Genomic DNA, 25,942 nt, shown 5'->3' with positions numbered 1-25,942 from the left:
GCAGCTGCACGTGACCATGTGTGCGTTCTCCCATATACTCAACCTCTCCCTCTTTCAACTTTAAAAATCAACTTTATTGAGGTATAATCTACATATAATAAAATGTATCCTTTTTTAGGTGCCTAGTTTTATGAGTTTCGAGGAATGTATACACCCATGTAACTATAACCTTAACTTAGGTACAGAAACCTTCCATCACCCACAGACGTTTCCTTTATTCCTCTGCGGTTGATCCCACCGCCTCCCCTGACCTCTCCCACTCCCAACAACCGCTGATATGCTTCTTGCCACTCTAGATTAGATTTGTTTCTTCTAGAATGTCCTAGAAATAGGATCAGATGGCATTTACTCTTGTGTTTGGCTTTTTTACTCCACACATTTGTGAGATTCACTTATGCTCATGTCCTTTTTTTTCTTGCTGAGTAGTATTCCACTGAATTGGCTATATTGCAATTTGTGCATCCTTTCACCTGGTAATGGATGTTGGGGTTGTCTCCAGTTTGGGACAGTTATGAATTAAGCAGTTATGTACATTCATGGAGAAGTCTTTGTATAGACCTGTGTTTTCATTTCTCTTGGATAAATCTCTAGGAAAAGAATTGCTGGTTGATATGGTATGTATACGTTTAGTTTATAAGAAACTCTAGAACTTCCCATCATGGCTCAGCAGAAAGGAATCAAACCAGTATCCATGAGGATGCAGGTTCAATCCCTGGCCTCACTCAGTGGGTTAAGGATCCAGCATTGCTGTGAGCTGTGGTGTAGGTTGCCAGTGTGGCTCAGATCTGGCATTGCTGTGGCTGTGGCATAGCCCAGTGGCTAAAACTCTGATTTGACTCCTAGCCTGGGAACCTGCATAAGCCACAGGTATGGCCCTAAAAAGGCAAAAATAAAAAACAAAAAGCCCTCCAAAACCATTGTCCAAAGTGGTCCTACCATTTTGCATCCCTGCCCGAAGCGTAGGAGAGCTCCTATTGGCTGTTGTCAATCTTTTTAACTTTAACCATGTGATGTGATCTTTCCGCTTGCTTTTTTTCTTTAGTTTTATAAATGAAGCAAGTAATACATTCATGTGCTTAAAATGAAAACTGTAAAAACAGCATATAGTGAAAAATAAGCCTTCCTCCTTCCTTAGTCTCCATATCTCTCAATATTGAACTTTTCAACAGATTCTTAATTTGTTTAAATATTAATATTCATAATTAATGTTCCCAGAAATTATATACCTATACACTATTATGGACTAAACTGCGTCCTCCCAAAATTTGTATGTTGAAGCTCTAACGCCCAGTGTGATTGTATTTGAAGATAGGGCCTTTATGGCAGTGATTAAAATTAAATGATTAAATTAGGTCATAAGGGTGGGGTCCTGATCCAATAGGATTAGTGTCCTTCTAAGAAGAGTCATGAGAGCTCCCTGTCTCTGTGCCACATGAAGACACAGTGACAAGGTGGTTCACAAACAAGGAAGGGAGCCCTCACCAGAACCCAACTATACTGACACCCTGAGCTCAGGGTTCCAGCCTCCAGAACTGGGGAAAGTTTTTTCTCTTGGTGAAGCCACCCAGTTATGGTATTTTGTTATGGCAGCCCAAGCAGACTAAGACATACACACATGTCAATGCGTAGAAATACATGGGAACATATTAAACGCAATCTCCTGCCACTTACTTTCCCCCCCTTGGTATCTAGGACTCTATACCAGTGTATCTGCCTCATTCTTTTGAGGGGCTACATATTGTATGAATGGCCCATAAGTGATTTTACTAGTGTCCTATTGCTGGATACTTCAGTTGTTTCCAGGCTTTTTCTACTATAAACAGTGAACACCTTCATAAACTTCAAATGTCCTGACCCACATGTGAGGAGTATATCTGTGGGACAAGTTTCTAGAAGCTGAGTCCTATCAATATTGAAATGTGCTACGATACCTTCTTTATTAGAGAACTAATCTTCCCTCTATAGCTTCCTTTCCCATCTCAGCAGAGACATTACCTCTCTCCTTCCTCTCAATGTTGAACTTTTTTTTTTTTTCCATCTTTTTGTCTTTTTAGGGCCACACCCGAGGCATATGGAGGTTCCCAGGCTAGGGGTCCAATCAGAGCAGTAGCTGCTGGCCTACACCACAGCCAGAGCCACACGAGGTCCAGGCTGTGTCTTTGACCTACACCACTTTGACCTACTCCAAATCCTTAATCTACTGAGCAAGGCTGGGCATCAAACCTGTGTCTCCATGGATACTAGTCGGGTTTGTTAACCACTGAGCCACGGCAGGAACTCCTCTTGATGTTGAACTTTGAAAGTAGCTGTCTACACTAGCGCCAGATACTGTTTCAAGTGCTTTCATGTATTCACGTATTTAATGCCTTGAAGGACCTCATGGGGCAGATACAATTGGAATCCCCATTTATAGGTGAGACTAGAGCTCAACTTACCCAACCAAGCACACTCGGCCACAGATTTGAATTTGTTCAGAGGCAGTCTGGCTCCAGATTCTGCGCTCCCAACCCTCTCGGTTGGTGAATGTGTGAGTGAATGAGCAATCAGAGGAGATGGGGGTTGAAGAGCTTCAAAAAGGATGAAATATTACAGAGGTTTGCAAATTGCTTCAGATTTCTTGCAGCAAAAGTTCCCGACTTCAGTTGGAACAGCCGCTTAAGCAAGCCAGGCCACTGCCTGAGTTCCAGGCTCCAGGTCTGTGGGGGCCAAGGCAGGGCAAACGCAGGCCTGCCCACCTGGCTTGTTTCTCCTTTGACAGTTTCAGAAATGGAGAACCCGGGAGGTCATGTGGAATCCCTCGTGGCACTTTTTGCTTAATCATCTCTACCTTTGCCCAGTCCCTGAGTTCCTCCCTTCTTGGCTGAGAGGCAGGAGAGTAAATGGGTTAAGACATTGGGCTTTGGGGTCATTCAGAGCATATTCAAACCCAGCTTCTATGGCCTCAGTTTTTATGTCCATAAAATGGGCACGAGAGCCATACCTACTTCTTAGGATAATTTGATAAGATTCAGAGTGTATTGGGAGTTCCCATCATGGCTCAGTGGTAATGAATCCAACTAGTGTCCATGAAGATGAGGGTTCGATCCCTGGCTTCAGTCGGTGGGTTAAGGATCTAGTGTTGCTGTGAGCTGTGGTGAGGGTTACAGACATAGCTCAGATCCTGTGTTTCTGTGTCTGTGCCAGCAGCTGCAGCTCTGATTCGACCCCTAACCTGGGAACTTCCAAATGCTGGCAGGTGTAACCCTAAAAAGAAAATAAAATTTCCAGAACATTTGGGGAATTTGACATAGGATTGGCAAACTTTTTTTCCCCAGTATAAGGACATTAATAATTTTAAAAAAAATCTAACATTTATTATCACCACTGTGTCATAAATGAAAGGATGTTTTAAAATCCACCTCCTCCGCCCCCCAAATAAGTAGGAAGCATATCATCTAATAATGACCTCAGAACAGTGTCCTTGTGGAGTTCCCGTCGTGGCTCAGTGGTTAACGAATCCGACTAGGAACCATGAGGTTTTGGGTTTGATCCCTGGCCTTGCTCAGTGGGTTAAGGATCCGGCGTTGCCGTGAGCTGTGGTGTAGGTCTCAGACTCGGCTCAGATCTGGCGTTGCTGTGGCTGTAGTGTAGGCTGGCGGCTGCAGCTCTGATTGGACCCCTAGCCTGGGAACCTCCATATGCCGTGGGAGCAGCCCTAGAAAAGGCAAAAAAAAAAGAAAAAGAACGGTGCCTTGTTTCTCTTATTCAGGCACCTCCAGCATTTGGATCTGGGCCCTTATGCAAAGCTCATTTTTCTCAGCTGTGGAATGGAGGGATGCTAGGCCTGGTGCAAAGGAGGGGCCGAGGGGCAGGGCCCCCCTCCCCTGGTCTTCCTCCTGAGCTGGTTTCCCCTCACTCCATCTCCCCTGCTCCATTTCCCTCCCTCCTCTTTTGTCCCTCCTGAGAGCTGAGACAGAGATCAGAAGGAGCCACTGTGCAGAATCTCAAAAGTCTTTATTGGGGGCGGAGGGGGGACCCTGTTGATAGCACGGGGGAGGCGGGGGCAGGGTAGCCCAGGTGGGAAGGATCAAGAAGGAAGCAAACCCACTTGGTCCAGGACCTTGTGGAGACTCTGGGGAAAGCGGCCTGTTTTCCATCCCGTCCTTTGGAGCGGAGCTCTCTCCAGCCGGGCAGGGAGTGAGCCCCAGCTGGAGGGCAAGGTCTGAGGGAGAGATTTTACTATCTCCGGAGACAAAAGGACTTTTGTGTGTTTTGATAACTGGGAGGGGTGGGGTGGGGAGAGGGGAAAGGGTTTATGGGAAGGAGAATGAAATTCCTCAGGGGATATAAAGAGGGAGAGAGAGAGAGAGAGAGACAGGGATGGAGCCTACAAGGAGATGACAGAGGCAAGACCAGAGAGTGAGAAGTAAAAAAGCCCTGCAAAGAGTCCCCTCAGCCCAGCTTTGGCTTTTGTCTCTCAGTTCTAAGCATTCCGAGAGGTGTCTGCACAGCCGGAAGGGGTTGTCAGAGCCTGAGCCTCCCCCTGGGTGCCTTTGCACACAAGCTGTGTAGCTCTCAGCAAGGCCACCCCTTCACGAAGCCTCAGTATGCCCATCTATAAAAGGGGTGCCTGGTCTCTGCAGTGGCTCCAGTAACATGCAGGGAGGGTGGAGTGTCCCCAAGCTGATTTCAGTTATTTTTCAAAAACTTGAACCCCAAATGGTCCCAACTCAGAGAGAGAGGGAGACCATAGGTCCTCAAAGGCTACCCAGGAGCTGGGTGGCTATTATTGGATGAATCAAGGGAGGTGATAGGATGAAGATGATTTAATAAATACTTTTTATTGGATGGACAAAGACTTTTGGGTTTGAGGCCTGAGAGTCACAGAACTGCTGCCACTGCTCCTTCCAGCCCTGACTCTCTGAGAACCGAGTCAATGAAAGATGCTGACCGCTGCAGTTCCTGTTGTGGCTCAGCGGGTTACAAATTTGACTAGTATCCATGAAGATGGGGGTTTGATCCCCGGCCTCGCTCAGTGGGTTAAGGATTTGGCATTGCCGTCAGCTATGGTGTAGGTCACAGACGCAGCTCAGGTCCCACGTTGCTGTGACCGTGGTGTAAGCTGGCAGCTGCAGCTCTGACTTGATCCCACACCTGGGAACCTCCTTATGCTGCAGGCACAACCCTAAAAAACAAAACAACCCTAAAAAACAAAACAAAACAAAAAAAGATGCAGGTTTTTTTCCCAAAAGCTGGAGGAAAAAAAAAATGTAACAGGTAAGAAGGCGGGGAGGTCATTTTGTTCTGGCACATGCTGGACATTTAGGAAATGGGATCAGGTGGGAAAATTCGGATTGGTAGAGCGAGCCCAGCTCAGGTCCTTTGAAAAAAAAATTCCTTGACCCGCTCTTTGGGAAGGGACTTTTGGAGGGTCAGGCCCAGCAGGAGGGCCAGCCAGAGCCCAGAGAAGATTCAGAACCACAGGAGCTTGTTGGATTTGAGCCCCGAGAAGCACATGTTGCTGTTGCAGCTGCCCTGGTAGCTGGGAGGGCAGGCGGAGCACGGCCTCCCCGTCTTGTACGGCGCCTCGCCGATCCAGTTGCCCCTGGAAGAGAGAACGTCCCAGGAAGGCGGGTTTGGGGGACCATGACATAAGCCACCTTCACACAGGTTTCCAAATCTCAGCCCTGCCCCTGACTGGCCTTGTGACCAAGTCACACCTGCAAGCCTCAGTTTCTTTGTAAAACCAAGGGAAGACTTGCCTTCCACACGGGGATGCAGCGTTAAGATGTAACGATGGAGCCCTGTGCTCGTGCCCTGAGCACCTGCCTGACTTGGCAGAGAAGCGACCCTCAGGAAAGGCGGATTCTCTCATTCCTTCCACCCCACCCCCACCCCTCCCCTCCCCATCACTGCCATACACCCCCACCATACACTCCCCTTCCCAAATAGGCAGATCTGAGGTGTTTTTTTGTTTTTTGGGTTTTTTTTGCCTTTTTAGGGCAGCACCCGAAGCATATGGAAGTTCCCAGGCTAGGGGCTGCATCTTGGAGCTGTAGCTGCCAGCCTACACCACAGCCACAGCAACGCGGGATCCAGCTGAGTCTGCAACTTAACACCACAGCTCACAGAAAAGCCCGATCCTTAACCCACTGAGCAAGGCCAGTGATTGAACCCATGTCCTCATGGATACTAGTTGGGTTCATTAACTGCTGAGCCACAATGGGAACTCCCAGATCTGAGTTCTGGTCCTCGATTCTGCCACCTGCCAGCTGCTGCCCGATCAACTACCTCATTTTTTGCGCCTTGATTTTGTTCTCTGAATAAAATAAATGAATGAAATGGTGTCCATGAAAATTATGGGAAAACATTTTGCAAGAGTGGTATGCAAATGAAAGCTAGAATAATTAAGAATACTGAATGTCATTTAATTATGGGGGATGGAGCCATGAGACCTCCTTGTGGCCCCTGCTGTACATTTATTTCTTCAACAGCCTTTTCCCAAATTCATCCTACCTGCTCCTGAGTTAATCCTCTCAAGGAACCACAGCCTTTGGGGAAGGGGGATAGGGAGCCATGCTCAAAGGTTACTGAGTGGCTCTCTGGGGTGATGAAAACATTTTGGAAATAGTGGTGATAATTGTACAAACATTGTGAGTGTACTTAATGCTGAGTTACATACTTTAAAATAGTTAAAATGAAAATTTTATGTTATATATATTTTACCATGATTGAAGAAAATGAATAGTGTATTATACGAAAACCCATTGAATTGGACACTTCAAGTGGGTAAGTTGGGGAGTTCCCTGGTGGCTCAGTGGGTTAAGGACCTTATGTTTTCACTGCTGTTGGATTCCTGGCCTGGGAACTTCTCCATGATGCTGGCACAGCCAAAAAACAAATAAGTTGTATAGTATGTGAATTACATTAAAGCTGTGTACTTTTTTAAATAAAGAATAAACCTTCATCATATCATTCTCCTGCTCAAGAATTTTTAGTGGCTTCTCATTGCCTGTGCAGGGGTTGGCAAACTTTTTAGGTAAAGGGCCAGATAATAAATATTTTAGTCTGTGTGGGCCAGATGTCTTTATTGCATGAAAGCAGTCCTAGACAATATGTAAACAAATGGTGTGGCTGTGTTTCAATAAAACTTTATTTACAAAAGTAGGCAGCAGGCCAGATTTGGGTGGGCTATTGTTTGTTGGCCCCTAGCTTATGAATCCCATCTACAGCTTTCATCAGGCCCTCCAGGCTGCTGTAGCAGCGCATGGATCCAGCTTCTCACAGCCCTCTTCACCATCCCAGCCCGCAGGTTTCTCTTTCTCCCCCTTTGTCTTCTCAAGACCTCAAATCACTCCCCCAACCCTTGCTCAAGGCTGCCTAATAATCTCACCACTGGCAATTGTGTTAGTTATCTTTGCAAGTCCCCTGCCTCATTTTCTCACACATCAAACACTCTTTGCGGGCAGAGGTAGAGTCTTTTTTCCTCCAAAAGTGATTGTTGAATAACTGTAAGTAAAGTCAACCGAAGTGCTTAGAAAAGTATGTAAATCTGGTTTCATATGGATTCATTCATTCATTCAACAAACACTTCAAGAACATCTCTCAGGCATCAGGATTTGTGTTGGATGCTAGGAGTCCACAGTTATAAAAAGGTGCTCCCTGAAGTTTGGGGGCAGGGAATGTCAGTGGTGGTGACACCAGGGGGTGATGGAATAAAAGTCATTCCTTGTTTAACCACTTGGAAAAAAGTTCAGCTTAAAAAAAAAAAAGTTTTGAAATCACTGTAGTAAAAGGATATCAGAATGAATCAGATCTATTTCCTGTCTTCAAAGACTTTATAACCGAGTTATAATCCTGGCCATGATTTATTTAGAATGTAGTCTGGGCAACTATGGACCATGATCCCCTGTGAAGCAGGTAACATTAGCCCTGTTTTGAAAGAGGGAAAGAAAAAAAAAAAAAAAGCGTTCCCTTCGTGGCTCAGTGGAAACAAATCTGACTAGCATCCAAGAGGTGGCAGATTCGATCCCTGGCCTCGCTCAGTGGGTTAAGGATCTGGTGTTGCTGTGGCTATGGTGTAGCAGCGGCTACAGCTCCGGTGATTGAACCCCCAGTCTGGAAACCTCCATGTGCCGTGGGTGCAGCCCTGAAAAAAAGATAAAAAAAAAAAGAGAGATTGAGACCCATGAGCATGAAACGACTTAGCCAGAGTCTGTGGTCTGTGTGTGGTAGAGCTGGGAATCAAACCCAGGCCTAGTAATAAGAACCAACATGCATTCCAAACTTCTTTTGAGCCCGGAGCTGTTACGTGGGTCAACTCACTAAATTCTCTCAACAATTCTCTAAGTAGATACCATTTTATTCCCATTTCGCAGATGAAGAAACAGGCATGGAGAAGTTAAGTAAAATCACAAATTCAAACCCAGTCTGGATTCTAGAGCCTAAAAATCCTAATAACGATGTGGTTAAGGGTCAATGCTTCAAAAATCCAATAGGTTAGCAAACAAGTTGGAATGGTTCCCTGAGCTGTTTCTCAAGGAATTTGCTTTGTGGCATTTTTCTAGGTCTAATAAAGCTGGGCTGCACTATGACACTTTGTCCATAGATGTCTCCATCTCACAAACAAATATCCTGACTCGAGAATTGGGGTTCCAGCTACCAGTGACTTCCAGAACATCAGGATGGTACAGTTGGCAGAACATGAAACCAAAAGACTTGTGTTTTAAAACAGCTCTGCTTTGTGACTTTTGGTAAATCACCTCTCCGAGCCTCCATTTCTTAATCTGTAAAAAGGGAAAATATTTTCCCAGTGTCCTTCCCTTTTTCCTTTCTTCTTTCTTTCATCTCTTCAGTGAGAAAATAAGGGGAAATTATGTTGAAACTGATCAAGGGCTATGAGAGACTATAAGGCAGTAATCGTATAATTTTGAAACTCTAAATGTCATATATACATAGAATTTGTTCTTGTTTTTGTATGAGGATCTGTAATATTTGCAAGTTTGCATACTATAAAGGTAGGTGGGACCTTTCATTCCCCTTTCTCTGTGTTTCCAAGGGACTTGAGTGGGAAGACTGCTCTTGATCTTTCTCCCACCAAGCTGGCTGGAGAGTCTGGCAGAAGCTGCCTCTTGCATCCTTCCTCTTTCCTATGAGATCTGCCTGTCTGCAGGGAGCATGCATTCTTCTTTTTTTTTAGAGCCACACCTGTGGCAAATGGAGGTTCTCAGGCTGGGGGTTGAATTGGAGCTGCAGCTGCCGGTCTACACCACAGCCACAGCAATTCAGGATCCAAGTTGCATCTGCAACTTACATCACAGCTCACGGCAATGCCGGATCCTTAACCCACTGGGCGAGGCCCAGGATCGAACCCAAATCCTCATGGATACTAGTTGGGTTCATGACCGCTGAGCCACAATGGGAACTCTGGATCTTGCGTGCTTGGTTGCTCTGTTTCTTGTGGGACGCTCAGAGGGGCTGGCACTGCACTTAGAAGAAGAGGCCTGTGGTTGTCCAGTGTTGCCAGTTGATGCATGTGAAGCTCTAATTCAACAGTGAGAGATCTGCAAGCCCACGTTGCTGGCAGATCTCAGCTACATTCTTTACTATTGGTTTCATCTGTGAGGCTGCCTATCCACCCACCCTGGTCCTCTGTCCATCTCCTAATTGATTCTGAAACTTCTATTAAGTAAAGATAAAGAATTCTTAATTATATCTCTAAAACTACCAAACTGCATGGTATTAAGTTTCCTTAGAATGGAGGAGGGCAGGGGGTCCTGCGTGTTTTCATTTTCTGAGAATTTTGCCCACTGCACCTCAGGGTCCACCCTCCCGCCCCAGAGCCCCCCTCTGCCACAGAGCTGCACTCACTTAATGGCGTAGTTGCAGACCAGGTACACAGCCTGGCGCCAGGTGCTGCCCCAAACGTTGATGCTGCCACAGGTGTGGATGGCACAGCCCAGCCGATTGGAAGATGCCCACACCATCTGAGGAGGGACAAAGACAAGGGAGTCTGTGAGGACTTGGGGCTGGAAGGCTCCTGGGCTTGCCTCATGCAGGGTGGATGCATTAGATGAGGTTTATCCTGGGGGAGGCTCTGTCTCAAGGTGAAGGGAAGGCATATTGTACTATGATGTTTCTCAAACCTTTTTTTTTTTAACTATAATCAACAGTAAGGAATAAATTTTTTTATTGTTACCCATTGTGCCAACACACACACACACACACACACCCCTATACACAATTGGAACAAATGTTTTCTGAACCAATATTTAATCTTATCCTGCATGACATATGCTAATATTTTCTATACCATTCTATTAGATTTCTTTTTTTTTTCCTCCCTAATGACCAATAAAATCATTATTGAAAATCATTATTTCGTTGGAAGTTAAAACGCAAACTTTGAACTTAAACAGCCTCAGATCCGAATCTCAATATCACGAGCTGTGTGACTTTGACCAACTCACTTAACTACTCTGTGCTTCAGTTTCTTCTTTGGGAAAATGGAGGTAATAGCATCTCATGGTTGTCAGGAAGGACATCTGATTTAGGCCTATACTTCCTAGACAGTCTCGAATTTCAATTTTTTAATTTACTGCAAATGAGTCATAGAATGATTGGCAGGCCTGAAAGAAGACATTTGCCCTGCAATTGAAAGTTTCTGTCCTATTTCTCACAACATGATACTGTGTTGTATTTTTATGTGTAGTAAGTGGTTACATATTCAATATTAGCACTCAAGATATATATACTACAATTTTTTGTGATCTTATTCTGGCATTTCTCTTTTAAGGATAGCTTTAGAAATTGACACATTGTAAAGCAACTATACTTTAACAAGAAAAACAATTTTCAAAGCCTTAGAAAACAGAAAACAATAGAAAATATAGAAAATATTTGGACCTATTGAAATCAAAAGCACTCTTGAACTTGTCAAATCATACATCTCCATTTTGGGGTCAAACAACATCGTTTGCCAACTAAGACACATAAACCAAGATCCAGTTCAGCTCAATTTGGCGAACACACAACTTTCCGGAAACAGGCTCATTATATAAAAGGAAGTCCATGGGGGCCTCTGTTTCATTTCTAATTTCCTTTCCACCACACTCTTTTCTTTCTGAGGTAGAGGATTTGTTTTCCCATCAGCCCTTCATCCCTGGGGTTACCTGGGTATAGTGAGAGCAGACAGGCCCACTGCAGCGCCAGGGGCAGCGCGGGGTACAGTCCTTCGGGGCTGGAAACAAGTAATGCCGCTTCTCCTCGGACCAAGACTTCACGAGATCCACTATGGAGCGGTACCTGGGGAGGCACAGAAGGTGGAAGAAAAATCTCCCGCCAAGGTGCTTGGTGACCTGTTGCAAGACCGCGTGCAGGAAGGGCAAAGGCCCACTCACCGGCCGGAATGGATGGAGAGGTTCTGGCCCACGTATCTCATCAGCTGTGAGGGTCCATGGGCCCAAATGCACTGGGAGGCCCAGGCCTCAGCAGACCTGGCCAGCCGCTCATCCCAGACCTGGGAAGAAGACAGGTCATGAAGCTCCCCTGGGGGAAAACCATCATCTCAACAGTGTCTAGAGATGCGCATATCACAGTACCAGGACTGCCCCGTCTCCTCGGAACCCCTCGAGAAATGCACTTGATAAGTGAGAACTCAGAGAAGGCCCGGGACTTCAAAGTCAACAGCAAGTCCATGCAGAGCCGGGATCCACACCTAAGTCTCTGACTCCTAGATGGATGCTTTTTTCCCCTCACTGGACTTCAAACCTGGGGCTCTTCGCTCTGAGTGAGGCCCCAGGATACTGGCCCAGGAGTTTCCAGCAGTCCCTAGAGGTGACTGAGCCCAGGGTGATGGGGAGGAAATGGATTTTTGGGGGGGTTTTCCTTATTGTATTTTTTTCTTTCTTTCTTTTTTGGCTGCCCTGTGGCATATGGAGTTCCTGGGCCAGGGATCTGAGCCAAGCCGCCTTGGGAACCACACTGCACCTGCAGCAATGCAGGATCCTTTAACCCAGTGTACTGGGTGGGAATCAAACTTGCGTCCTGGCACTGCAGAGATGCCACGAATCCCACTGCGCCGCAGCGGGAACGCCAACCCTGAAAATGTTTAATTCAAGGGTTTTTTTTTTTTTTTTTTTTTTGAATAGTGAAAACACGCACAAATTTAATATGTACGATATTGAAGGAGGAAATGTTTATTCTATACTTATCCCTCCAGCCGCCTTGACCTGGAGGCAGGCATCACTGTGAGTTTCTTGATCCTGTTCAGAAATACTCTACACCTGCAAGCATATTATGTATACATATATGTTTATATATATTACATATACATACATGTTTATATATCATATATAAATATATAATATTCTATATAGTATATAGAATAATTATATATATAGATATAAATTTTTTGGACAAATGGCAGGACGCCAGACATTCTGTTTGGCTCCTTGCTCTTTTCACTTAACCAGGTAAGTGGAGATAAGAGGTTATCTCAGTGATGGGTCCATATCAGTACATAGAACATACCCTCCTTATCTTTCTTAACAGCTTCTTAATTTTCCAATGTATGAATGCCCCAAGTTTTCCTTGAAAAAATACTAGTTCCCTTCCACTCTGACTTCCCAGGATTCCGAGATGTTATTGGTTCATTCATTTCATCTGTTCATTCAGCAAATATTGAACAAGGACTCAGAGTCTAGCAAGGAAATGAGATGTTAAACAATCATTACAATTGCGGGTGTGAGAATGTGGGTGGACCTGGACTTTCCTGGAGCTGTAGGAGAGAAGGGGCTCCTGGAGCAAGGGATGTTTAGCCAGATACCTGTCCTGTGGGGCAAAGCCACGAGCGAAGAAATGGGGGCCCCCAAAGAGGGGTCCAGACATCTCCCCAGGGTTGCGGAACTCGTCCCTTTTTAGGAAAAACTGAGAAATGTTTCCTTCATGCCACGAAGGGGCGAACTGAGGGAACGGGATGCAAACATCAAACCCACACTCACGGACCCTCCCCAGGGTCCCTGGGGAGCCGCCCGGCTCTCTCGGTTCCATAATGCATGCAATAATTAAACACCTGTTGTGGGGAGGGCCTTGCACTCACGGCTGGCGCTCAATAAATGTGTCATTGTTTGAAAACCGAAGGGCCTTCTACGTGCCAGTCGCTGTGTTAATCAATAGATGAGTCAGTTAATGAACAAATAGACGGCACCCCCATCTCTAGCTGCCTGCCCACCCCTCCCAGTACCTTATTGCTACCTGGCGTCGTATGATACATAAATTTTGTGGCTGATCTTTGTTTTCTATCCTCTCCTCTGAAATGGAAGCTCTGGGAGGAGTCCTCGTCCATCCTGTTCTTCACACTGTCCACAGGGCTTAACGTGGTGCCTGGCTCCCAGCCGGGGCTGGCCCATAAGTGAATGGACATATTACGAAAGTATAAGAATTTGCAAGCTGATGAGCACGTATTTGTCTCAGTCGGGGGGCGGGCTGCCAATCTTCTTCCCTAAAGAAGTCAGCAGGTGGGCTTGAAGCCCATCTCTACAGACTAGTTTGGGACAATGGTCCGGCGGGGAGGGGCCGTGATAAGGAGAGAGGTTCCCTCCTCCACTCTGGGAGGCTGGTGTGTGGGGGGGGGGGGGTGGAGTGAAAGCCCCCGGTTCTGCCTCTTTGAAGGAAGACAACCCAGCTTCCTTGGCTGGTTGGTTGCTATTTCGCCTCAGCCTGAGACCCCCCGCCTCGCTTCCACCCAGGTCCCAGTCCCCACCGCTGCAAATTCTACCTCCACAGGCTTGCTGAGGACAAGCGGGGGTGTGTCCAGCAAGCCCCTGAGGCCAAGAGACAACATAGCAAGCTCCAGCTACGCACTCCCCTGCAGGTCCCCCGAGGGAAGCCAGAATTCTTGGAAAAGGTATTGTGTTGGTTAAGACGACAAGCTTAGCAGCTGGCAGACGCAGGTTGGAAGCCCAACTGGATGACCTTCAGCAAATGAATTCTCTACAGCTTGATTTATTTGGAGCATGGAGGTAATTCCCACTTTGAAGAAAAAGGAGGACCCTGAGGCTTAGGGGTAGAGCCTGGCACACAGTAGATGCTCCATAAATTGCAGCCCTCTGGTCCTGCCTCCAGAAAGGACCAATATAATGGCCTTAGTTTTCTCATCTGTAAAATGGACAAATTCCTGCCCTTTTCCCCGGCCCCGGATGCTAGTGAGGGCAGGCTCATGAATGGTCCAGCCCATCTGGGACGCGCTGAGTTGGTGTTTGCCCCAGAAGGGGCCCCGGGGAAGGCACGGGGACTCACCATATATTCCATGTTGGCGGCGGGTGGGTGCACGCTGGCCCGGATGTGGTTGTGATAATCCAATAAGGCATTCATGTCCCGGGCAGAGATGTGGCGCTTCCGCCGGTACCGGGGCACCCCCAGGCCACTCAGAGACCACACAGCTGAGCCCTCGGTCTGGGCCACTGCCAGGGTGGCATTGGGCATCAAGGCATTCATTGTCTGGCCTGCCCAGAAGAGCAGACCTGCCAGGCCCACGGTGCCAGGCAGCAGGGGCATAGCTGGCTGGAGGGGTCACACGTCTGCCTTGTGCAGTCAGCGCCGGCTGCCTGGAGGGGGCGGGCAGGAGGGCACCAAACCTTGAGTGCTCTCCAGCATTCCCACCCCAGAGGATGCTAACTATTGGGAACTTGGCAAAGACCTCCAGACTCAGCTCTGGCCCAGCAGCACAACACCTCGTCCTTCCCACTCCAGTGGACTGAGTGGCTAGGGCAATGGGAAGAAATGCCCAGACAGAGGCTACATTTGGACCAGGCCCTGCGGTGAGATGATGCTGCCTCTTCAAAGCCAGGGCTCCATCCCCCCAGCCCAGGAGGCAGAACCCCAGTCCTCCCCAGCCTGGGTACCCTCTTCACCAGTCCTGTTTGAAGTGGACTCCATCGGTGCCCTCAGAGGGGGAGCGCCCACCTTCCCCAAGGCAGAGTGCAGGGGCCCTCTTGTTCCTGAGTTGCTACAATTTGGGGCTTGAGAGCAAGACACAGAAGGAACCAGAAAGCAAGTGAAAGAGGCAGAAAGAAAGAAAAAATGAGCATCAGAGAAAAAGCAAACGAGGAAGCTGCAAAGATGTTTGAAAAAAAGAGATGCCGAGAAAAGGCATGAAAGAAATAAAAAGGTAGGAAGATACAAGAGAGAATGAGAGGCGATGACAGGGGCAAAAAAGAGAAGGAATGTGGGAGCAACAGAAAGAAAGGTAGAGAAAGAGGAAAAAGCAGAGAAGATGCAGAGAGAAATAAGCGAGCCAGAGAGAGGCATCCCGGAGGCGCGTACCCAGGATGGGCAGCCCAGGCGGGTGGCAGGAGGCGGCTGAGGAGGCAGGGGACCTCTGCAGGCACCCTGGCCCCGCCTGGCAGCACTGCGACTTTAACGGTCCCCCAGCAGCTGATGGCATCTGACGTCCCAGCCCCACAGCCCCCTCCCCTTCCAGCCAGGCCAGACTTGGCCAGGAGGCTCCGCCTGCTGGTTTGTGGGCTCTTCTCTCCCTCCCTCTCCCGCCGCTGCTGTTCCACCTGGAGTGTGTGCAGGGCTGGGGCTGAGCTGCTGGGCAGGACAGGGATGTGGTCATGGCAGGGATTCCAGGACCAAATACCATCTCCCCTGCGGAGACCCCAGATCCGGAGGCTTCTCTCTGCTTCCTGGACCCCAATATCATGGCCACCTTGCACCCAGTATTTTCTGTTTTCCCCCCGAAGCCCTTTGGCCCCAGAGTTGGTGGTGTTCAAATGGCCCCATCGAACGAGCCCAGCTGAGTGAGTGCTTGACACGTGCAAGCTCAGCCAGCCCTCAGAAGCAGATACCATCGCTCCCCATTTTATAGATGAAGAAAATGATCCCCAAAGAAGAGAAGGAGCAGCCCAAAGTCAAGCCAGCGTGTCTGCAATAGACCCAGGATTCAAACCCAACTCAAAGCCCAGGGCCTTGCTAGTATGTAAAAAAGAGGCCATTTCTCTAACCAAACTAAATATAAATGCATAGAGCAAAAAGCCTATGAGAAAATTCACTGTGACTCAAACATAGCACCAGGTAGCCTAATTAATTAAGGCCATGGTGCTGGGTTCAAATTTCCATTATTTTGTTTTGTTTGTTTGTTGTTTTGGGGGGGTTTTGTTTTTTGGGGTTTTTTTGCTTTTTAGGGCCACACCTGTGGCATATGGAGGTTCCCAGGCTAGGGGTCTAATCGGAGCTGTAGCCGCTGGCCTATCCCAGAGCCACAGCAACGTGGGATCCGAGCTGCATCTGTGACCTACACCACAGCTCACGGCAACATCAATCCTTAACCCACTGAGCAAGGCCAGGGATCGAACCTGCGGCCTCATGGATACTAGTCAGATTCATTACTGCTGAGCCATGATGAAAACTCCAGGATTTTTTGGTTTTGGGGGGTTATTTGGTTGTTCTTTTTTTAAAATTTTTCTTTTCTTCACTCACTAACTGGGTATCCTGGGGCAGGTTACTCAATCATGTGTGCCTTGCCTGTAAAATAGGAGAAATCATGGACCCTACCTTATAGCAGTGATGCCAGGCTTAGAGGACTTCGCATTTGTGAAGCACTGAGTGTATGCTTGAGTGCACACGTGTACTTGTCTGTATTTATGCGATAGGTGTGTGCGCACGTGTGGACATACGCATGAGGAATTGTGTGTCCCATAGATGTGTGCAGATACATACATGACCATGCAGATGTCTGTACCAGTGTGCATACTTGCGTAGCTGTGCGGTTGTATGTAATGTGTACAAACACACATGTACATCCATATGGTTCCTGTGTCATATGTATGTGTGCACAGCTACATGTGTGAACATGCAGGGGGGTGTGTGTGTGTGTGTGGTCTGAGGCCCTTCGGTCTCTGAGTTGCTGGACTTCTGGGTTAAGAAGGAGTTTTATTCTCTCTTCTCTCATTACTTGTACTCGCCACAAATAGCAAGTGATGCTTTTGCAATGGGAAGGAACAAACTTACAAGAAAGATGTTATATTAAAAAACCAAAGTTGAAGCTTTTGTAATCTTTCCACCTCCTCTTCCAGCGACTTCTGAGAATCCCTAGGCAGAACCCAGTCTCGGGGTACCAAGCTGAGCCCTGGCCCACGTGGCCATACAGGGCTGGGGGCTGGGACTGGGCTGCTGGAGCTGGGTCCTCCCCAGACGCATGGAATTCCCACCCCAGGCAGCCGCCCAGCCTCAGCCTCCACAGCCCAGACAGTGCCTGCTGCCAAAGCACACACCTTCCCGCTGGAGCAGCTTCCCCAGCCCAGGCGCTGGCTGCTGGATGCTGGCAGAGGTGAGGCAGACAGAGGCAGTGGGGGTTGGGGGCTGCTGACCCCAACCTCTACAGGGCTTTGTCATCACGCCAGACAGACGAGAGGGACTGCCTCTGATCTAGCCCCTTCCCTGCCTCCCGTATGCTGTGTGTCCTGGGGCCAGTCCCTGTCCTTCTCTGGGCCACTGGAGCAACAGAACTAAGGGCTTTTCTGCCCAAGGTGGGCTGGGATCCACGACATACCAGGGGGAACTGTGCAGCCCAGAGGAGCTGAAACAAACAGCTTTAGTACTGACGAACTCAGGGGTGTCAGTGATTATACCCCACGCTCTCAGAACGCTTCACACAGACCTCTCCCATGTACCCGGCACTTGCAATGGTCCAGAGCATTACATCCATGACTCACTTGGTCCTCAGAGCTGCCTTTGAGGCAGCAACCCCGCCCATGGACAGATGGGGACACAGAACCTTAGTGATTTGTCCCAGGGACTGAAGCTTGTTTGTGTGGTAACTGGGGTTTTGGCGGTAAACATTCTTGCACATTAACAGAATGCACACACAGCTGCTGTGCACACAACACACGCACACACACACATACACACACACACTTGTACACACATACATATGCATACCCTCCTCCCACAAATCACAGAGACAGCTGGTTCCCCCAGCCCCTCCAATCCTTTTTGCTGGACTTTCTCTGTGCCCTCGCATAAACATACAGAACCCCATCTTTACACACTTAATCTTATTAATGCAAATAAGCAGTATGTATTTGATCTTATCTCAATGCTCAGAACCACGTCAAGCCCTTTCCTAGATGTTCATTCAATCTTCAGAACAACCCTATCAGGTCAGTACTGTTATTGTCATCATATCCATTGTTCTATATGTGAGGAAAGTGAGACACACAGGAGTGAGTCGTTGGCCTAGGGTGACACAGTCAGTGGGTGTCAGAAGTGGGATGGGCATCCGGGCAACCTGGTCACGTTGCCTCTCCCCAGAGACAGGCAGACAGACAGACATCTGAGGAAGGCACAGCCAGGTATACAATCACCACCTCCTACCCCACGTGTTCACCATCCACGGAAACCCAGCAAATCGCAGTGGCGGCAAAGCATACAGGGACACCCCCCCCCCCCCCCCCCCGGCCACTCTACTAGGTAGGACCTTTCCTGTTGTCATCGTTCCCAGGTCACTTCCGTAGGTTGCCTGTGGGTAAAAATGTTAGGGATGGAGACGAGAATGGCCCAGAGTAACGCCCTGGGCTGTGATCTCATTCTAGGGTCATACATTTTCTCGCCCCTGGATTTCATCACACTGGATTCAGCTCTTGCGTCATCCCTACCCCCACTAGAATGCTCTCTGGTCTTAGATAAGCGAAGAGAAAGTTCTTCTAGAGAGCAGTAATATTTGAGGCAATATACCTCAGTGAGCTAACATTGCTGGCTCTGGATCCAGACAGCCTAGGTTCATGGCTTACTAGCTGTGTGACAGTGGGCAACTTACTTAACCTTTCTGGGCCTTGGTTTCTCATCTATAAAGTGGGCCTGCCTTATGGCATTGTTGTGAGGATGAAATGAATTAATACACTTGACCCGATGCCTGAGTAAGCATTAAATGTTAGTTATAATAATAGCTAATAATAACAGAAATACTAACAGTTACCATTTATTTAGCACACACTAGGTGCCAAGCACTAAATGCTGTAGGGGAGTGGTCTCATTTAAATTTTAACCCAGGAGTTCCCGTTGTGGTGCAGCGGTTAACGCCGACTAGGAACCATGAGGTTGCAGGTTCGATCCCTGCCCTTGCTCAGTGGGTTAACCATCCGGCATTGCCGTGAGCTGTGGTGTAGGTCGCAGACGCGGCTCGGATCCCGCGTTGCTGTGGCTCTGGTGTGGGCTGGCGGCTACAGCTCCGATTAGACCCCTAGCCTGGGAACCTCCACGTGCTGCGGGAGCGGCCCAAGAAATGGCGAAAAGACCAAAAGAAAAAAAAATTTTTTTAATCCAGTTTTATGGATTAGGCATCCAGATGTCCATTCAACAGAGGAGGAAGTGGAAATTCAGAGAGGTTAAGTGCCGAGACCAGCTCAGCAGGATGGGGCTGAAGAGCGAGTGCTGTGAAAATTAAGGAAAAAAGTTAACATAAAACAAGACACAGAGACATTTATCTTAAGTAAAGGTGGGGACCGGGGGACTCAAGGTCTCAGGGACCAAGATCCCTGCCTCAAGAAACCACACTGCTTTTATTGTGCTCTTGAGGATGACGTCAAGTGAGAAGGGGGTTGTAGGTGCAGGATATAGGGGTTTTTAAAGTTATTTTAAAAGTCACATAGCTGGTTGCTGATTAAGCTTTTATTCTGGCCTTTAGGCATTTAACAATCATTAGCATTTGAGGAAGCTTGGCGTCAGCTATCTATGCATAGCATCTAGAGAATCACCCTTGTGCTTTCTGCAGCAACCCGGAGTGCCTAGGTTTGCACCTCGGTTCTCCTTGCTAATACATATCCTGCTAACAACCCCTCATAAACCCCTTGGGGCCATGAGGCTCCTTTTTCTTTTATTCTTAAGAGGACGTATCATGCACGTATCTTGCTGTGCAAATGGCGTGCCAATCTGCACAGGTCCGGTGTGCCTAGACCAACGCATTAAGTCCACATTCAGCTGACCCTATGAATAACTTATGCCTTTAGGTCTTTGTTCTTAAGCTTAAGTCATTTACCAGCACTGCGACTGTTTTCCAAGCAGGAAGATGGGGTAAAGTAAAGCAGGACAAGATGGAGTTTTCAGCAAAGAAGGCTAAGAAAATATTGTAGAAACATGTCTCGTGACAGTTAAGTACCTCGCCCAAGTTGACACAGCTAATCCCAGTGGAAACTGGATTCCAATGTCAGGTCTTTGATTCTTACCCCAGTGTTCTTTCACCCAGTAAAGTTGCTTTTAAGAGATGACATTGGGAGTTCCCTGGTGGCTCAACGGGTTAAGGACCCAGCATTGTTACTGATTTGACTTGGGTCACTGCTGTGGTGCAGGTTCAATTTCTGGTCTGGGAAACTTTTCATACCATGGGCACAGCAAAAAGAGAGAGAGAGAGAGAAAGACTGTTTTGCAGCACTATCTAATAGTAGCCAAGACATAGAAGCCCTAAATGTCCATCAGCAGATGAATGGATAAAGAAGATATGGAATATTACTCAGCCATAAAAAAGAATAAAATAATGCCATTTGCAGCAACCTGGATGGACCTAGAGATGATCACACTAAATGAGGTAAATCAGGCAGAGAAAGACAAATATCATGTAATATATGGTCTCTCATTTTTAAAAATGATACAAATGAACTTGTTTACAAAACAGAAACAGACTCACAGATCTCGAAATCAAAGTTACAGTTACCAAAGGAAAATATGGAGGGAAGGGATAAATTAGGAGTTTGGGATTAACATATACACATTACTAGATATAAAATCAGTTGTTAGCAAGGACCTACTGTATTGCACAGGGAACTCTAGTCAATGTTAGGTAATGACTTCTATGGGAAAAGAATCTGGAAAAGAATGAATATATAAATAGGTAAAACTGTACACCTGAAACTAATACAACAATGTAAACTGACCATACTCCTATAAGAAAGAACAGACTGTGTTGCACAACGCAAGGAATGTGACCAATATTTTATAATAACTATAAATGCAGTACAAGCTTTAAAAATTGACTCACTTCTGTAATTTTTATAATATTGTATATCAACTGTACTTCAATTTTTTAAAAAAAGAAATAAAAAGGAAGAGACTGTGGGACAGGAACCTTGGTGCTTGAGAGAGGAGACAGAAAGTTGAAAGGTTCTTGGAGATCTTCCAAGTCATTCCCTCATTTGCCAGTCGAGGAAAGAGGTTCAGAGTGGGTAAGTGGTTTGTGCAAGGTCACACAGCAACTGGCAGGCTCAGAACTGCAGCCCAGATATGTGTCATTCCAAATCCAAGCAAAGGAGAGGGGAGCTGGAGGGAGGGGAGCACATGTGAAAAACAAAAGTGGTGATCCAGGCTCTTCAAAACTCTTCAGGTCAAATGCTAGAGATTCTCCCAAAAGATAAACGGTAAGAAAATGAAAGAGATGGAAATCAGTACACTCTAAAGATATACTTTTTTAAAAAATGAGAGTTGCAACGTTTATTTCAGATTCTGTCTTGTTTTGTTTTGTTTCTTTTTTTGCCACACCCGCAGCATGTGGAAGTTCCCAGGCTAGGGATCGAACCTGCACCACAGTGGCAATCAAAGCCACAGCAGTGAAAACGCAGGAGCCTTAACCCACTAGGCCATCAGAGAACTCCCTACATCTTATTTTATTTGGGGACCTTTTTTCATGGACTCTACTGTTTAGGGATGCACACTTGGGTGGTAAAATTAAAAAGAACAAAAAGAAATACTATAAAAGTCATGCCGTGATTGGGGTGGGACATTTAAGGGCTTCTATTTTTTGATCTGACTGGTAGTTACAAGGTTCCTTATTGAGTTCCATGTTTGTTTTATGTAACTTTTGTATTTATATTTTATTTTTTACAATAAAAAAGTCTTAAAAATAACAGCAGTGACACCATCCGTCGGTTACCACCCTAACCCTGCTTGAGGGTTTTAAGCTGCTTTCAACAGTTGAGGATGTGAGGTTCAAAAGAGGAGGCAACTTCCTTATGATCACACAGCAAATAATTCCAAGAGCCAGCACTTGACTCCTGTGGTTGGTGTGACTCTGAAGCACAGTGGTGTTTGGGCTGCTGGTGGTGGTTCCTAACCCAGCAAGGGGGAGCTGGAGAGGTCTCGCCACAGATTCAGAGACACCCACTCCTCCAAAAAGGAAGCACACCCTGAAGTCCCTCTGGGTCCCCAGGTCTGACTCCTGCTGTCTCTGCACCCAATAAGCCATGTCACCCCTTTGGCAAGTTACCCAGAGGGAGACAGGATGGCCTAGTAGTGAGCAAGGGACCTGAGCTATGGCTTCAGGTTGGGGACCCCGCTCTGGGGACCTGAGGCTAGTCATGCACCCTTGCCCAGCCTCAGTTTCCTCATCTGTGTAATGGGAGCAGTAAATAGGCGCTACATTATTTGGCGATTATGATAAATTCAGTGAGATACGGGAAGTGTGAGCGCGCAAGGCAAGTTTGTTCAGGGTTAGTTATTAACATTCCCAAGCAAACACCGTGTGACTCCATTGACAAGACACTCAAGAACAGGCAACACTAATTTGATGAAAGTCAGAGCAGGGGCTGCTTTGATGGGTACCGACTGAGGGCGGGGCATGAGGGAGTTCCTCCTGAGGGTGCTGTATCTGTTTTATATTTCCATCCAAGTGATGATTACATGGGTGCGTGTATATACAAATTCACCTAGCTGTATGCTGAAGATTTGAGGACTTTAAGTTATACTTTAATAAAAGTTTATAGTTAGAGATGGTTTTAAAAATCTTTTGTTTGGAGTTCCTGTCGTGGCTCAGTGGTTAACGAATCTGACTAAGAACCATGAGGTTTCGGGTTCGATCCCTGGCCTTGCTCAGTGGGCTAAGGATCCGTCATTGCTGTGAGCTGTGGGGTAGGTTGCAGATGAGGATCGGATCCCGAGTTGCTGTGGCTCTGGCGTAGGCCTGCAGCTACAGCTCCAATTAGACCCCTAGCCTGGGAACCTCCTCATGCTGCAGGAGCAGCCCTGGAAAAGGCAAAAAGACAAAACAAACAAACAAAAAACTTTGTTTGATTTATCTTTTTTAATTTGTATTTTTTTTTAGGGCCACACCTGAGTATGGACGTTCCCAGGCTAGGGGTCAAATCTTGGAGCTGTGCCAGCCTACACCACAGCCACAGCAACGCAGGATCTGAGCCTTGTCTTTGACCTACACCACAGATCCTTAACCCACTGAGCAAGGCCAGGGATCGAACCCGTGTCCTCATGGATGCCAACCGGGTTCGTGACCGCTGCGCCACCACGGGAACTTCTCTTCGTTTAATTTAAAAGAGTTCTTTCAACAAGTATAAAATTAAAATCTGACACAGGAAAAAAACTCCCAACCAACAGAAATATACCATTTTGGTCTCCTCGTCACATACTTCCTACCCAATACACATAAATATCCTCCCCAATACACCCGCTAAAACCCCCAACACTGCACACACAGCCAAAGACCCTGACACCGACAGGAAAAGAAGTCACCGTCCAATAGAGCAGACATACCCGCACTCCCACTCAAGCCCACAACACATCCATCTTTTATTATAGATGCTTTTCCTCTCTGGCTGCGTGGCAAACACACCTCACATGCAAACACACAAACAGAGACACACACAAACCAAACCCACAGACCGAACTGACTCGGTGGGCAGATTTGTGAGTCAGACAGACGCGGGTGGGGGTTTTGGGCCCACCACTTCCTCACTGGAACCTGGGGCAAGTCATGTAATTTCTCTGACCCTCAGTTTCCTGATCTGCAAAATGGTCCCAGTAAGATCTTCACTCATGAAATAAAATCAAAAGGAAGGGAGTTCCCGCTGTGATACAGCATGTCTCTTCGGAGGCCCTGTTTCGATCCCCAGCCCAGCACAGTGGGTTAAGGATCCAGTGTTGCTACAGCTGTGGCCTAGGTCATAGCTCCGACTCAGAAGCTCACCTGGGAGCTTCCATATGCCTTGGGGGTGGTTGAAAAATAATAAATAAATAAATAATAAATAAATATTAAAAAGGAATGAGTTCCCGTCGTGGCTCAGCAATTGGCGAACCTGAATAGTATCAGGAGGATGTGGGTTTGATCCCTGGCCTTAATCAGTGGGTTAAGGATCCGGCGTTGCCATGAGCTGTGGTGTAGGTGGAAGACACAACTCGGATCTGATGTTGCTGTGGCTGTGGTGTAGGCTGGCAGCTACAGCTCCAATTCAACCCCTAGCCTGGGAACCTCCATATGCCGTGGGTGTGGCCCTAAAAAGTCAAAAAGACCAACAACAACAAAAGACCATAAGCAAAAAAGCTTATTGAGGGAAGTAGCTGTGTCATCCGTCTCTGTATCCTTAATGACTCACACCACATCGTTATTAGTAAACTTACATGTGTTGTCAATTCTCACCAAATTTTAGATTCAATACCATCCCAGCCAAAATTCCAACAAGGTTTCTGGAAGAAGTTGGCAAGCTGATTCTGAATTTTATGTGGGAGCGTCATGGCCCAAGAATTTTCAAGACACTCCATTAGTCATAGGATTAGTAATACGCGATGATCAAGAAGAAAACAGAAAAGTGAGGGGAGGGTGAAGCTGGGACATACGAGTGAGCCAAGGGGGACAGCAGTACAAGGAGAGGGGACAGCACAGGTGAAGGCCCTGAGGCTGGAGGGAATTGGATTTATTTGAAGAACTGAGAAAAGCAGGTTAGGGAAGACAAGAGGGGACAGGGGGGAAGAGGTGGTGGATGGGTGGGGGCCCAGGTGACCCGAGGCCATTTTTTGAAGCCTGGAGGCCTTGAATGCCCCTGGCAGCTGCAGAGCTGGTGAGGGCCTCCGATTCTCCTTTGCTTTGCCCAGTGCCCAGTCCTGGTGCCCTACTGGGGGTAGGGCGGTGGGGGATGAGAGGGAGGCAGGGAGACTAGACCAGGCTTAGCCCTTTGGGGCAATGGGAGCATCTCACCTCAGGATGTCCTCCGAGCAGCAGATTTCCTGCAGACTCTCAGAACCCTGACACTAGAGGGGTGCCCCTGAGGGGTCCCTCTCCATCCTCCCCCTCCCAGTAAGCACGCTGAGCAGGGTGTTCTCAGCGGCTGAGCCAGGGGGCCCCTCATGCTCCTGGGTGTCAGAGAAGACGAGCCCCCTTCCCCAAAGGCTAGGCGAAGAGGAGTGGGCTGGAGGGTGGGCTGGTCCAGCGCGCCGAACCCCAGGGGAGCGCCCGGTGCGCGGCGCCCTGGCCCAGCCATCCCGGCCCACAGCGGCCAGGGGTCAAGGCCATGCCCTGGGGGGGCCGCGGTCGGAGGACTGGAGAATCCTCCTGGTCCAGCCCAGACAGCTGCAAGGCCAGGTGTGGCCGCGGAATTTGCTGTGTCGCCGGACACAGCAGCTGGAGCGGAAAAGCCTCCGCGTCAGCGCCCCCTCCTCGCCACCGCTCGCGCCCCACATTCCTGCGCGGGGCGCGGAGCAGGGCCACATCCAGGCGCCCAACCCGAAGGATTCGACGGGGCGAGGGCAGCAAGGGACCCGCGGACCCTCTGGGACTCCTCGCTGCTTAGTGGCATGAGAACTGGGCCAGACCGCCCACCTGTTAAATGGGGACGGGACACTTGGCTTTACCTATTTCTTAGGCTACCCTGAGCTGCCAAAGACAAGCATCTTTATTTCAGAGGAGATTCCCTTGCGCCTGATACCCGGCCAATAAGGTTTCACCTGTCAGGGAAATAAAGCTGGCAGGACACCGTTCTCATTTTTCAGGTGAAAGAGAAATGACTTGCCCTCGTCACACAGGTAATGAACTCTTGAATCTAGACTGGAACCCATGTCTGTCTGACTGTATTTTTAACCAACATACGACGTGGCCTCTAAATCCTATCAACTGTGGGTAAACTTTGTTGTGACCACGTGGCCGTTACTTTTGGCAGGCAGGTGAGGTCAGACCTGGGAGGTCGTGTGGGCC

General features: G+C 47.8%; 1 protein-coding gene and 1 long non-coding RNA gene across 3 annotated transcripts in view; one reads left to right on the top strand and one right to left on the bottom strand.

The window, feature by feature from the left end:
- LOC102159476 (uncharacterized) overlaps positions 1–10,354 on the top strand; it is a 45,020-nt gene extending 34,666 nt beyond the window's left edge. Inside the window, exon 7 of the long non-coding RNA XR_308807.4 lies at positions 8,547–10,354. This is a non-coding gene — a long non-coding RNA (uncharacterized LOC102159476). The remainder of the gene's footprint in view (positions 1–8,546) is intronic.
- R3HDML (R3H domain containing like) overlaps positions 3,975–25,942 on the bottom strand; it is a 31,437-nt gene continuing 9,469 nt past the window's right edge. The window contains exons 1-5 of one of the 2 annotated variants that reach the window (XM_001925438.5): positions 14,278–14,550; positions 11,379–11,497; positions 11,151–11,283; positions 9,850–9,965; positions 5,308–5,584 (exon numbers count right to left, since the gene is read on the bottom strand). In XM_001925438.5, coding sequence (XP_001925473.1) covers positions 5,452–5,584; positions 9,850–9,965; positions 11,151–11,283; positions 11,379–11,497; positions 14,278–14,535 — 759 coding nt within the window. In that variant the 5' untranslated portion in view covers positions 14,536–14,550 and the 3' untranslated portion in view covers positions 5,308–5,451. Of the gene's footprint in view, positions 5,585–9,849; positions 9,966–11,150; positions 11,284–11,378; positions 11,498–14,277; positions 14,551–25,942 lie in introns of those variants that run through there. The other variant, XM_085004025.1, reaches the window with a different exon arrangement.

Source organism: Sus scrofa, chromosome 17 (assembly GCF_054392235.1).
Source record: "Sus scrofa isolate SSC_HxYL_T2T_F1_AM1 chromosome 17, Sscrofa_HxYL_maternal_Yorkshire_Landrace_v2.0, whole genome shotgun sequence".
Taxonomy (NCBI): Eukaryota; Metazoa; Chordata; class Mammalia; order Artiodactyla; family Suidae; genus Sus; species Sus scrofa.
The sequence above is the reverse complement of the archived record's forward strand: the minus strand, read 5'-3'. Positions and strand labels throughout refer to the sequence as shown.